This window comes from Choristoneura fumiferana, chromosome 8, assembly GCF_025370935.1.
Source record: "Choristoneura fumiferana chromosome 8, NRCan_CFum_1, whole genome shotgun sequence".
NCBI classification, from domain to species: domain Eukaryota; kingdom Metazoa; phylum Arthropoda; class Insecta; order Lepidoptera; family Tortricidae; genus Choristoneura; species Choristoneura fumiferana.
This window is the reverse complement of record NC_133479.1, coordinates 5,102,205-5,116,382: the sequence shown is the minus strand read 5'-3', so window position 1 is coordinate 5,116,382 and position 14,178 is coordinate 5,102,205. Positions and strand designations below refer to the sequence as shown.

At 40.9% G+C, this 14,178-nt stretch overlaps 1 protein-coding gene across 3 annotated transcripts; it reads left to right on the top strand.

Moving 5' to 3' along the window:
* Positions 1–49: 49 nt before the first annotated feature.
* Positions 50–6,556, top strand: LOC141430180 (protein arginine N-methyltransferase 7-like). Of its 3 annotated transcripts, none has more exons than XM_074090768.1 (9): positions 50–68; positions 503–747; positions 986–1,231; positions 1,766–1,944; positions 3,133–3,358; positions 3,992–4,767; positions 5,326–5,471; positions 5,786–5,933; positions 6,267–6,555. In XM_074090768.1, exons 2-9 carry the CDS (start codon positions 534–536, stop codon positions 6,372–6,374), a joined length of 2,043 nt encoding a protein of 680 aa, XP_073946869.1. In that variant the 5' UTR covers positions 50–68; positions 503–533; the 3' UTR covers positions 6,375–6,555. The 3 variants fall into 3 exon arrangements, with proteins under 3 accessions (XP_073946869.1, XP_073946867.1, XP_073946868.1); XM_074090766.1 differs by lacking the exon at positions 50–68 and adding an exon at positions 102–433 and having other exon boundaries at positions 6,267–6,556; XM_074090767.1 differs by lacking the exon at positions 50–68 and adding an exon at positions 103–380.
* Positions 6,557–14,178: the final 7,622 nt, after the last annotated feature.

The following is a 14,178-nucleotide window of genomic DNA, read 5'->3' as shown; positions in this document are numbered from 1 at the left end:
ATTACATTTCATTTGACGTGATTTTTTCCGAGATTCCTGTTCCGGCTGTTGGAACATATTGCACATTAGTAATCTGGATTAGAATAGATTTTTAGAAAAATATGGCTCTGTCCACTGGAGGACAATTTTGCCAGTGTCTAGTAGTTTTTGCCGTTGTACGATGATAGCGCGAATCCAAATTAATTAGTAATCTGTGATTGCACACTAAGATTGCACAGAAACATTGTTACTGTCACGTCACTGTCAGTGTCAGTGTCATTGTCGGTCGGTCAACTTTTGTTAAGCAAGCCGTGCTTTGCTTTAATTTTGGTTGTTAAAAAAATATTACAGAAGAATTAATTTAAAGTCAACGCACCCTCATCGATTTCAAATAAATGATTGTAGGCATCATTCATCAATTTCGTAGTACCGTACTAGCGTATTCATTCAAAAGGTACACTTTTTCGTGACCGGCTAACCACGACTCTAACCAATTTGCTTTACACCTCTTTTGTGTATGTAGGTTTAAGAGTTCGACGTCGTGTGTGAACAAAATGCAGGTTTTTACGCAGAAGCGTAATCCCATAACCGGGGGTACGGAGTGGGACGTGCAGCATGAAGACTACGATTTCCATCAGGAAATCGCTCGTTCCGCCTTCGCTGATATGCTTCACGACACCGAAAGAAACAAGAAGTACAATAGGGCTCTGCAGCTCGCTATTGAGAAGATGCATGCTGATGGGAAGAAAGCTAATGTTTTGGATATAGGTGAGAAAGCTACGCATTTTTTTTGTCCTGCTGTATAACATTTCTAGAGTCTTTTAAGGTTAAGTGCGAAATAAGTGCGTAGCAAACAAAGATGGACAAGCCTGTCCCCTTCAGTGGATGTCTTTTGACCGACAACAATGGCACATCCATTTGAATGCTAACAACAGATAATATCACTTACTAAGTGCAACATAATTATAAAACTTCATATTAAACAGGGTAAATAATAACATTACAGGCACAGGAACTGGTCTTCTGTCAATCATGGCAGCAAAATGCGGTGCAGACTCCATCATAGCATGCGAGGCCTTCAAGCCCATGGCCGAGTGTTGTGTCAAAATTCTGGAGCGTAACGGTGTGGCCGACAAAATAACTGTTATACCGAAAAGGTCTACTGAATTGACTGTGGGAGATGATGGGGACCTTAAGCAAAAAGCTAATATTCTGGTCACAGAAGTTTTTGACACTGAATTAATTGGTGAAGGTAAAAATAATTTACTGATATTTATGTTTACTTGAGTTTTTCAACTTGTTCCTTTTTTGAGTATTATTTTAATGAGGCTTAAGCACACTTAAATGTGATTCAGCGAGGGTCATGGGAAGCCACAGAAAACTTGTTTAACTCTGCTTTATTCAGAGATTAAGTCTTTATGCACATAAACATGTCTAATGAATTTATTCATACATACATTAGCATTACATCATTGTGAATGTGCATAGATATTATGTTGTTTCTTTGTTACTCTTTCACACTTAAATTCAATTGTGATGTAATCCAGGATGGAGGTAGTTTGAGACCCTAAAAAGAACATAGGACAGATTTAATACCGAAAATTATTAAAGCTCTTACAGGCGCGCGTTAATGAATTCTTCACAGACAAACTCGCAGGCAAAAGCTATGGAGCTAAATACTTTTTCAGAAGGAAATGAATAAGGTCCTCAGTTTTCTTGCAATCCATTCTATACAAAAGGGTTCTTTTTAACTTTGAATGGGTATAAATAAAGATTTTCTTTCCAGGTGCTCTCCCAACATTCTCCCATGCACATAAATATCTTCTAGAGGAAGACTGCATTGTGATACCGGATTCAGCTGTGATATACGCACAGCTGGTTGAATGTCCTACCATGCAGAAGTGGAACAAGCTTAATGATTTAGCTGACGAGGACTGTGAGATTATCTTGAGGACCCCACAGAAGGTAAATAAATAGTAAATAAATAGGGAGGTAGCATAAGATAAGATATGGCCATAGAAAACTGTGTATGTGGTTAATTTTTTTTGCAATAGTGGACTTTATTGACATGTGGATGAAGTGCAAAAAGTTGGATACTTTAAGATGAATAATAAAAATTTGAAAGATAGTTTTCCGTTATGACAAGAAAGTTAACCATACAAAATTGATTACGTACGGGAACACTTTTAAGTCAGTCTAACTATTATTTAATGTGGTTCAACTTTTTGTCTCTACCCTACTAATAATAATAATATTATAATACTACTGGACGAATTATGTAACATGGAATTTGATGTGTGGAAATTTTATGTTACAAATACTCGTAACACAGAAGCTTTTTTTTAGTCAGAAATTCCTCAGGGTCCGGACATACGCATTTAAAATCCCAAAATCTCAAGCCCTGGATCTAGAAATTTTGCATATTATGTACAGATGGCGCGCGAGTTGAATGTAGAGCTCAGGAATGCGATTGTGTTGGGACCTTATTAGAATTAATGATGACGAATTTATCGGCATACAGAAGGTATGTCATTAAATTTGTAAAAAAAATGTTATTTTAATTTTCACATTTTACTATTTTTTTTTTTACTTTCGGGCTTTAAACACATAATTGCCCCATGCACAATGGCCAGGTAAATTGTTGGCTCTCAGAGCCAACATCTGACAAGCCATTTGCATTTACCAATTTTTTAATATGTCCCTTGTGTAGGAAAAGTGAGCGAGCACCCATGAGGCTGACATGATCATCTGGAGTGTTCAAAGCCTCAAAAAAAAAGAGAAAAAAAAACACAATTATATAACAACAGGACTTAGCACCTAACCTTTTATTTCTTTCATCCATCGTAGTCGCAACGTGATTCAACACGATGGATGTAACTCGATTAAACCGCCAACAAAAAAAAACGGAAACAAACTCGGATCATTCATCATTAAAAACAAAAAATAATATGGGGTGCAATATGAGTTTTAACGCGATCGATATGGTGTACTACAGCTATCAAGGACAGCACTACACTAAAGGCGACTGAGGCGAGGCGTGTGGATAGCAGGGAGAGAGGCTCCCACTCTTCACCTCAGGCCCCGACTGCATTCAACTCGTGCACTATCTGTAGTATTTGTTCATCATTGCAAGAAAACCCTTATTTATTCCAGATGAAAGCCTGCGCCGGCTCGGCGTCAGTCCACGACATCCAACTGTCCCAGCTGCCACGCCAAGCATTCACTGAGCTGTCAGAACCCATACCCATATTCTACTATGACTGGTCCGGACGCACCCCGATTGACATGAGGAGGACCGTCAAACAGGATGTCACGGTGACAGGCACGGGGCAGGCCCAGATGGTGTTTATGTGGTGGGAGCTTAATATGGATATGGAAGGTACTAAATTAACTAGAAGTGGGTTAAATTGCACTTGCAAGATTTGAAGACAACTGTAATTTACAAACTTTCAAAGTTGTATAAAATGAACTGAAACAATTAGTTTGCTCACCCGCGACCTTAAGACCTACCTTACCTTTTTACTGTCGTGGGTGAGCAAAGTAATTGCTTCATGAAGTTCATTGATATGGACCTCCGCAAAGTAACGTCTGATTCAATAAATAAGTTAAAAGTTTGTTATTTCATTGTATTCGCGCGGGTAGACGGCGCGGGCGCCTGCGCGCGCGCGGCGTGCTGTTCCGACAGGTTTCAATAGAGCAGAGACCCGCCGCACATAGCGCTGCTCTATTAAGTAGATGATATGAAAATGTGAAAGCCAAGCCGTGCACCCGCACGATTTAGCGGAGGTGCTTACAGCTTAACACAACAATATTACTGAGGTATAGAAATATGATGTCAGAAGCTTTAAAAAGAATTGGCTTTAAAATATAAAAACATTTTAGCCAATTAATTCAATCAGCATTTCCTTAGCTTTTCAGTAAATAACAATCACTATAACAAACAAAAAATAAACAAGTTATCTAAGGAATTGTGTGTGATAGGATAAATGATAAAAAACTCTTAATTTTCCAGGAAAAATCTGTCTAAGTTGTGCACCATGGTGGGCTCACCCAGACGCCGATCTGGCCTCCGAGAGACCTCAAGACACCATACCCTGGCGCGACCACTGGATGCAAGCCGTCTACTATCTACCTCAGGAGCTGCCCGTCAAGAAGTCTTCGGAAGTCACCCTGGTCTCCTGCCAGGATGAATACTCCCTCTGGTTTTACCTAGAAGACAAGGATACCAAACACAAGCACTACAAAAGACCTGTATGCGAATGTGGAGTGCACATGGTTATGTCGAGAACTCAGGTGTCTTATTTAAATGATGGAAAGAGAAGCAAGAAACTCCTAGCACAAATCAGAGAAGAACTAACAAATAATTCAGTTATCTTAGATCTAAACGGCAGCAGTTTCTTAGGACTCGCTGCGGCAAAAATGGGAGCAAAAACAGTTTACATTCTCGAAACTATGAACATTAATCTTAATATATTATCTGATTATGCTACAGAAAACGGAATTACCAATGTTAAGTTCATATCAGAAGTGAACGAGGATGTATTAAAAGAAGTGACGAACGTCGTTTGCGATCCGAGTTTTAGTAGTGCTATACTTCCTTGGGAGAATTTGAAGTCTGCCTTCTTTTTGTACAAGTACAGGGACAATATTAGAGAGTATGTGACGATTGTGCCTGAAGAATGTGAGATCTGGGCTATGCCGGTCGAGTTTCAAGATCTGCAGAAGATTAGGATACCTTTGGGAAAGTGTGAGGGGATCGAAATGGGAATATTTGATGAGCTTGTTGAGGTAAGAATATATTTATGAAGGACTTGAGTCCTATTTCTCCTAAAATGTTAGATTCTGAATAGGTTTGCTAAGGGTAAACGGCCGGGTTTCTTTGGGGGGCAAAGGAGTGCACCCACTTTATTACAAGCTTTTATTTAGTTTCACCTGTCCCATTGTCTGTCTGTAGTCAAATCTTGTGAGTTAAATTTGAACAACTTCCAGTGTAGTCGGATTGTCTTGAAATTTGGCATACTTATGTAAATTGCGTGACAATACAATAATCTGGTCTGGAAGCGACATCCTGGTAGTCCGGCCAGGATCGTCTCCGCAGGACGGAACTTTTCGACGGTGACAATGCAAGTGCAGTCAACAAAAAGTACAGTCAGTAAAGAAGGCTTGTATTAAAAATGAAATTTTTACCAATAACTTATTTATTACCACAATACCAATGAGGTCATGCACGCACACACGCATGCGTGACGGGTTGTTCATTGTAGAGTTTTAAAGGAGAGGCCTTTGTTCAGCAGTGGAGTGGACGTCTTCCGGCGGACGAAGATAGATAATGTATGTTGTTCGCAGACGTCCCGTGTAATAAGCGACGCGGAGATAGAAGCACAGCCGCTGTGGGAGTACCCGTGTCGCTGTCGTGCGACGCCGCGCCGGCTGTTCACAGTCAGCCTTGGAGGCTTGCAGCGGACTTATGCTGCTGACGACACCTTCCCCTTGTAAGTGCTGCACGTGCAGTGTCCTTGCAGACACCTCGTATAATAAATGACGCGGAGATGTAAGTGCAGCCGCTGTGAGAATATCCGTGCCGTGCTGCTCACAGTCCACCTCGGAAGCTTGCAGCGGACTTATGCTGCTGACGATACCTTCGTCTTGTGAGTACTCAACGTGTAGTGTCCTTGCACACCCGTATCCATATTGATTGGTGCTAGAATCTCGGTGCCCTCTTAACGTGTAGTGTTCACTCACAAAATTTCAAAATTAATTAAGTACATTATTAAGTTAGGATTGTTATTGATTAATATTTTCACAGTGAATCAATCCAACGTGTAAACGGTTTTGCGCTGTGGGCCGTGTGGAAAGTGGGCGGCAAGGAGATCAGCTGCGGGCCGCTCGCGTGGCCCACTGTTGGGGAGCGCGTGGACTGGGACCCGCACTCGCGGCAGGCCGTCAAGATATTGGTGAGTTGGTGTCACTCCGGGCCCGGGGCCGAGACTGGATGTCACAAGAGGTGGAGAGACCCCCCACACTAGCGTCGTCTGGCACGACGACGACGCTCGAAAGACGCTAGTGTGGGGGGTCTCTACGTGCGCCATTTAAAATATCAAAAAATATTGGAGAAGTTTTTTTTTGACAATCAAACAATCAAATGTCGGCTGGTAAACTGTAGATGAGACTGGCAGTGGCACAGGATCGGGTAAAGTGGCGTGAAAATGAAGAGGCCTTTACTCAGCAGTGTGTGGATGTGGGCCAATTTAATTGATGATTAAATGACGATGTATTGTATTTTTCAGCAACACGCTCAAACGGTGAGCGAGAAGAATTCGTGGAGCTTCCAGGTGGCGTGTGACCTGGAAAAGGGACAGTTCAATGTTAAATTAGATTTGTGCAAACCCGAATGAAATACAAATGTTCGAAATTATATTTATACTATTGATTATTAATTATACATGGATTCGTAATTATGTTTTGAATTTTATTAACCCTTTACGTTTGAGTACCCTGAGAACACATTCGAGCTACGCACACATAACTATAGACTTGTACGGATACGTTTAAAACTATAATTATAAAATGTGGAGGGGCGCGCCCATCGCGCCTTCGTGAGTGAACAGATCTGCAGAGCTACTACGAAACTCGAAACTCGAAGTTCGTGTCGTGCGGTCCCTCTGACACGAGAGGGACCGCACAACACGAACTTCGAGTTTCGTAGTAGCCCTGCTGTATGAGCAGCTCTAATGGCTACTTGCTGGAAACATAAATCTCGAGTTTGCGTTAAGCTCAGTTTAGTAGTGTCAAAATGTATGGAACTGTCAAGCTTAAGCCAGGTTTAACGACTAAATCTACATTTAAATTTTCCTGCAAGACGGCCTTAATGACATTTTAAGCAGTGCACCGCTTTGTCTAAGGTGCATCGTGACCAAAATCGTGACAAAGTTTACCTACACAGAGACAGAGAAAGTTTATTTACACATATTCGATATAAATTTTGACCCAATCAGCACAATGTTGTGGCAAACCGCAACCCTCTTTTTCAGTAGGGCCCATTTAAAATTAAAACACATAATTTAAAAACGTACGCACACGCTGTGATGACACGCATGCCAGTTTAAAGTAGTTCATAGAAACTTACAATCAAAGAAGCATTGGCACAACACATGACGGAAAAAAACGAAATTAATCAAATAAAATATACTATATCAGCCGAATAGGTCGCCACGTAAAATTATCCGCGGAACTTCGGCATACTGTGCATACAAGCAAACACTATATACAAGCTCTTACGCGACACACTGTACTCGTAGAACCCTGTCGCAGGGAGCCTCTGCTGCCTTTATCTAGTTTTTTTTGATAAGTGCGGCAAATGTTGACTGCAACAGGGTTCTACCGTTCACATACGAACTTGTCAAGGTACCTATAGGTAAAACCTCAGATCATTTTGTCTCGTTTCCCAACAATGTACTTAAAAACGCCTCCGATCAACGAAAAACGCAATCAAAATTGAATACAGGAAGTCCCCGTTTAATAGTGTTGTCCAACCTGAAATACCAGCTTGCACCGAGCACCGTAACTCGACAAACAAATGCTGGAAACTGTCTTTACAAAGATTAGGTGAAGCTCAGTGTGTCTCTGTCTAACCAAGTACGAAAGACGAACTGAGCGATAAGCGTGGAAACTGCATTAGTGTGTGCAAGATTTAAAAGTAGTCAGGTGACATATACTGCATTGTTAGGACGTCTGCGATTCTGCATCTGATCGTAACGGCAGGCGTTCGGGGAAGCAGCTCCGATTTATTTACAATCCGGTACTGAATGGGTGACAAGCGTGCGCGCGCAAGAGCGGAAAAGAGATAAGATACGTTGAATCGTAAATGCGTTAATTTTTTTTGATAGTTAAGTAGTAGTAGTAGAAGTAGTTAAGTAAATGCACTACTACTGTTGATAAATCTTTAAATGCAGCGGTATGTTTTGAGTTAGGTATTTGGGCAGGGCAATTTCGTCAATTTTTAGCTCCCCGTCTTGTCACAGGACGTCCACAGCAGGGCTAGGTACTACGAAACTCGAAACTAGAAGTTCGTATCGTACCGACCCTCTCGCTCTCGTATTAAATAGTCTAAGTGTCAGAGGGACCGCACGACACGAACTTTGAGTTTCGGGTTTCGTAGTAGCCCTGCTGTTGTACATAGGCGTTGCATCGGTTGGAAGCGGCTTGCATCCATCGTAAATTTGCGGCTCGTGGGTAGTCATCCTACGCTGCGCTTGCAAATCCGCGGTATCCATTTAAGAACTTTTCACACCTCTCCTTCAGAAAAGTAACTTTTCCTCCCTGACGAGAGCGACAGTGCAACTTTTCTGTTCAAGGCTTTTCTATGTGTTTTATTCTCCTTCGCTACATTCTGGATTCAATGTACGCCCTCGTCGTAAATACACCATTTTGCTCCCTTGTGACACAAATAACTATTTCGGCCCCAACGGCCATGTGTTCCCCGTGCTATATTGCCTGCCCATCCCATTAGTGCCCATTGCCACTTCGCTAATGGCGTTAGTATCGTGAAGTCCGTTTGACATTTGCGTACGAACGCCATCTAGCGATACATTTCGCCTGTCGGAAAATCCTCATTAGCGAATTATAAATGACTATAATTCGCTAATTTATCACTTTGAGTCATAGCTTTGAGTGAAAACAAAAAATGTGCCTACCGTCTGTTTCCACCTTTATACAGCTTTTCTAAAGACGATTCTCTACCTACCGCAGTATACTTCAGCATCGATAAACACCTAACCATTTAAAGCCCACATTGTCGATTCATTCTTCGTCCACCACGCTTTTTGCTAGCTTTTCGTGCGAGTGCGTTTCTAGCACAGGAATCTAAGACATAAGGAATTCATCCTTTTGTCCCTTTCGTACGTGCTTGTAAAGAAAGGGATAGGAGGCTTGCTTGCACCCGCGATAAATGGTAGTGTTAGAGCCGGTCACGTGACCAATTAATTATTTATGGCTTATTAGAAAACTGTGAGCCATGATTAGCATTGGTGGTTGGCAGTGGAATTGGTATCGCCTTACGGGTGGTTATCTTCCAGTTTATCGAGGATGGGACGTGAAGTGTTAATTCGTGGAAGCTATTTCTTCCGAGCATACGTAGTATTAAACTTACTTTGTCTGTGAAGTGTTGAACTAACTGGAGAAACTACATAATTACGGTGATTAAATCTAGAGAGATCTCCCGGCATCCTCAAGGCACCATCTAGGTGGCCCTAGTACATACTATGTACTATCTAGTAGTAGTACTTATAGTGTTAGAGACTCTTTGCTAGATTTTTTTTAGCAATAATCTGAGGTGCCTACTGAGGTGATCTGGTGTGACACTCCTTTTGAATGTACCTATCAAATTTATCATTGTGCCCCGTTTTCTTTTATTTCTGCTTGTATGACCAAAGCAGTACCATATTTTAACACCTAATCAGTCGTTTGTTTATTAAACTTTCTGAGAAACAATGCACACTACTGACAAGTCCATGGAATCCTAACTACAATATTCTGTTATTGCTTACAACTATAACTTACTGGAACGCCGAAACATATTTTACAGTATTTCCTAGAGATTCTTCTTAGTTAAGTAAATTTATTACAAGTGATTAACGATGTTGTCTTTCTTAATAAGTTTCTAAGTACTTACCAGATCTTGTCCCAATATGTGTTCTTTTGTTTCCATCTTAGTCATTAGCAAGACATCGTGTGATGTATCGTCGTGTTTGTTGGCAGGAACCGCGGTCACTTCTGCGTAGTGTTAGACTGAACTTTCGGTATCGGTTTCGGCGAGTTTCAGCGTATTTTGGTTTCAATTTCAATAGCGCCGAAAATGAATTCAATCGGCGTCGTGGTGTGCCTCCACCACCCGCGCATCTGCTAATTTGTTGTGGCTAATACGAACATATTTCTATTTTTTAGAGATCAATTAGAGATAGAGTACCTAGAACACCTGACGAAGTAGAGCGGAAACCGAAACTTCACATAGAGCTAAAAATTGGTAGGAATGTTCGGAACTATTGGAACGAAATCTAAACAGAAATCTAAACGATATCGGATAAATGAAATCTAAACAGTCCTAATCGTACGGGAGCAATCGGCGTAAAGGAGTGCCTCCGTGCTATTTTTTCGTAGCTACTTGTTTACATATTAAACAGAATAGGTACCTGCTTACTCACTTTTTTTAGATCTACCAGACTATTTCGCTAATCGCTATTATGAACACATTGAATCCTATACGAGTATCCGCCCTGGCAGTAAAAAAATCGCAAAGAAATTGTATGTAAAGCACGGAATATAATTCGCGCGAATAAATATCGCGCGATGAAAATTCGAAGTGCGGACAAGCCCAGAAAATTCGGTAACACATTGAATCCTATAAGAGCATCCACCCTGGTGGTAAAAAAATCGCAAAGAAATTGTATGTAAAGCACGGAATATAATTCGCGCGAATAAATATCGCGCGGTGAAACTTCGCAGTGCGTACCTACACTAGAATCACCCTCGAATTAAAAAAGAATGAATTCGAAATTCGGTTTCGGTTTTAGCTGTAGGTTAACCTACTTATCCATTTCGGTCGAACACAACTTTTGCGACATAAATCTACTGTTAATGGTCTATTAGGTAGTCCGTCTGTCTTATTGTTGGATACATGAATAAATACAAATCTCGATCCGTAATGAGACTAACGAGGGTCATCATTGCTGCCGGAAGGGTTGGCTCACTGGATTTAGTACTACGATCGTTTGATACCTTTGTTTAGAGGTTTAGAGGCAATGGAGAAGTCATTTACCCAAGCAGTCCGTACTATCGGGTGTCCCAAAAAGGACGCAAGATTAAATTTGCCGCCATTTTTGTATTTTAGTTCTGGCAACCCTAAAAAAAAACTATTTGACAGCTGAATGTTTATATAGGGTTTGTAAAAATGGCGGGTTTTACGAAAGATCAACGCGTTTTTATTATTGAACAACATTCCAAAGAAGTTTGGCGTGTGTACGGTTCCAAAATTCCGTGCTAATTATGGTCGGAATATTGACTTGACTTCATCAACTGTGAGCAGTGGTTGCAAAATTCAGGGAGAGTGGATCAATTCATGATGTTCATTCCACTGGTCGCCCAAAAACAAGCCGTTCAAATGGCAATGCTTTAAAAGAGGAAATTCGACGCTGCATTGGAGAAATTCAGCCGCATCTATGCAAAATGGTCATAGAAAATTTTGACAAAAGAGTGCGTATGTGCCAGCAAAGCCTAGGAGGACATTTGCCTGACGTACTATTCCACAAATAACCCTATTTTATGTATTTCAAGATTTTATATACAAATATATTATAACGAAAAAAAAATTAGTTTTTCATCAATTTCAAATCTTGCAATATAAGTCTGACGTAAATTATTAATGTAGATTAGATACTCTTTGACAGGAAATTTCAAGTCTTTTTTTTTTTTATTCGACTGGTTGGCAAACGAGCAAGTGGGTCTCCTGATGGTAAGAGATCACCACCGCCCATAAACATTTGCAACACCAGGGGTATTGCAGATGCGTTGCCAACCTACAGGCCTAAGATGGGATCAAGTGCTAGTAATGTCACCGGCTGTCTTACTCTCCACGCCGAAACACAACAATGCAAGTATAATCGTAGTGAATTAATGTGGTTCTAGCGTATGTGTACAGCTTCCAGTTCTGTAAAATTATATGAATACACAATTTTTCTTTGGGCAGCCATATAAAAAGTAGCAAAATTTTCAGCGACCTTTTTCCTATTAGGTGGGTATTTGGGTTTTTAGGTTAGGTTAGCTATCACATTTGGGAAACTGGACAAAATTACTGTAAAGTAAATTAAGAAATGCAATGAAACGGATGTTTTAAAAGTAGGTATACTACGAGTATGAGGCGGCTAAATTTTCTTCTTCCGTGTCTGCGCGTTGGTACTTGGTACGCCTTACTCGTTTGTTTTTTAATGGCACGGACTAGCTCCCGTTCTGCCAAACTCGCGGAAGATGTTGGCATTCCAAACGCCATAATACAACTCGGACCCACTTCCTAAGTAGTGCGACAAAAAGGAACTCCTTGGAGTAAATAGCTTGGCCCATAAATTATTAGCCCCGCTGTGCCAAATGTGGAGATGGCTCGTCGACGCTTGCAATTTGTCATGTAATGGCTGCTTACTTACGACATTGTTAGTCTTTGGTAAGGTTTGAGCTTTACATGAGCCGGAGTGCGAGAAGATTTAGATCATATCAATTCAATTCTTGAAAATATAGCTACATCGATACCGTCTTTGATTCCGCTTAGATTTATCATCATTATGACCTCATTTTAATACAAGTACGTGTCACTCCTGTAGGACTTGGACTCTTGGACTGTAGTTCCCACGCTGGGCCAGTGCGAATACGACCACCCCGATACGTGGAGTGCGTTCTTACGACGCCACGTTCTTCTCGGCCATTTTACGTTGTGTTCGCCAGAAGACTGTCTTCACACAACACACATGAACATGGCGAACATGGCGTCGTAAGGACGCTCTCAGACGGCTAGATACAATATCCCCCCAGCTACAATAGCCCCGGGTCACCATAATTGGTAATTGTGTATGTAGAGTGGGCCAAATATTGTGTCGCTGAGTATAAAGGGATTTGATCTTTTTTTTTTTAGTTTTTGGGTTTCCCGCTGCCACTTAGCAGGCAGCCTTAGCCGGAGGCGCGAAGTCACAGTATAATGCGACAGCAGTGAATAATGCATTGCGCAGGCGCAGGACCCCCGACGCTAGCGTTAATATTTACAGGAGCTTCATATGTATCGCGTTTTGTAGACGGGAATGCACGGGGCGAAAAACTTGACGGGAGACAAACATGTTTTATATACAGTTTTATACCTTGACAACGTATGTGGCACTTGGCGGTACCCTATCACAGGGAGCCTCTGCCGTCCTTATAAATTCCTAATTATGGTCTAGCCGGAAGACCAGCGCTGGCCAAGGAGTCCGCATTTTATGCTGAGGCGGGACCATTTCGGGCATAAACAAATAAATAAATAATAAATAAATAAATATCACAGGACAATTCACACCAATTGACCTAGTCCCAAAGTAAGCTTAGCAAAGCTTGTATTATGGGTACTAATTAAGCAGCGGATAAATATAATTATAATATAGATACATACTTAAATACTTTTAAACACCCAAGACCCGAGAACAAACATTCCTATTTTTAGTCAGTCATCCTTATTAGTCAGGTTCTCTAACCACTAGGCCATCTGGTCGTCTAAATAAGTATTCGTATTTTTATTTTATTTTGTAGTATTCTCATTTTAGGTACCGCTGGGAGGACAGTGTCCAGGCGGATCTGCGACGTCTCCAAGTCGACGACTGGCAAGAGGCTGCGCACGATCGGGACAGATGGCATGCCCTCGTTTCGGAGGCCAAGACCCTCTTTGGGTCCCTGAGCCCTGAGCCAAATTAGTTAGTTAGTTAGTAGTATTCTCATTTTATTTTGATGTTACTTGATTTTATTTTTGATAAAAAAAAGAAAATGCTGACTGTGATAGGGTTCTAACGAGTGTCACACACAAGCTTATATTATGGCTGCTTTATTTTATTTAAATAGCTGTCTGCTGCCTTGAAAACGGTACGATTGAAGAAAATTTACTGTGTCATATACAAATGTGTGAAAGTCCAGTCAAAATCAGTTCAGCCGTTACGGAAAGTACCCGGACAGATAGATGGACAAAAATAATTATAAAAATTGCTGTTACCACTGAATAATTAATACATTCGTATAGGTATTATAAATTAATAAAATTGATACTGCAAACACACTAAGTACAGTTTTATTTATTTGATAAGGAATTTGATACGTCTGACAGCAAGCTCCTACTGCTATCCACTTCGTAATAATTGCTCGGACTTTTACCGCAGGATACGACAGCACAATTTAAATGATTCAATTTAATTGTAATTTCCGTTTAGGTACTCTTAACCGAACTTGAAAAGATCTTCACCGGTCTGATAACAGAATGAAACCTATTTTATAATAAACTAGCCGTTACCCTCGACTACGTCCGCGTATAATTCGGTTTTCACTATCCCGCGGCATTTATGCCACTTTCCGGGATAAAGAATATCCTATGTCCTTCCCCGGGTCTAAAAATAGCTGTATAGCGATTTTTTTCTAAATTGGTTC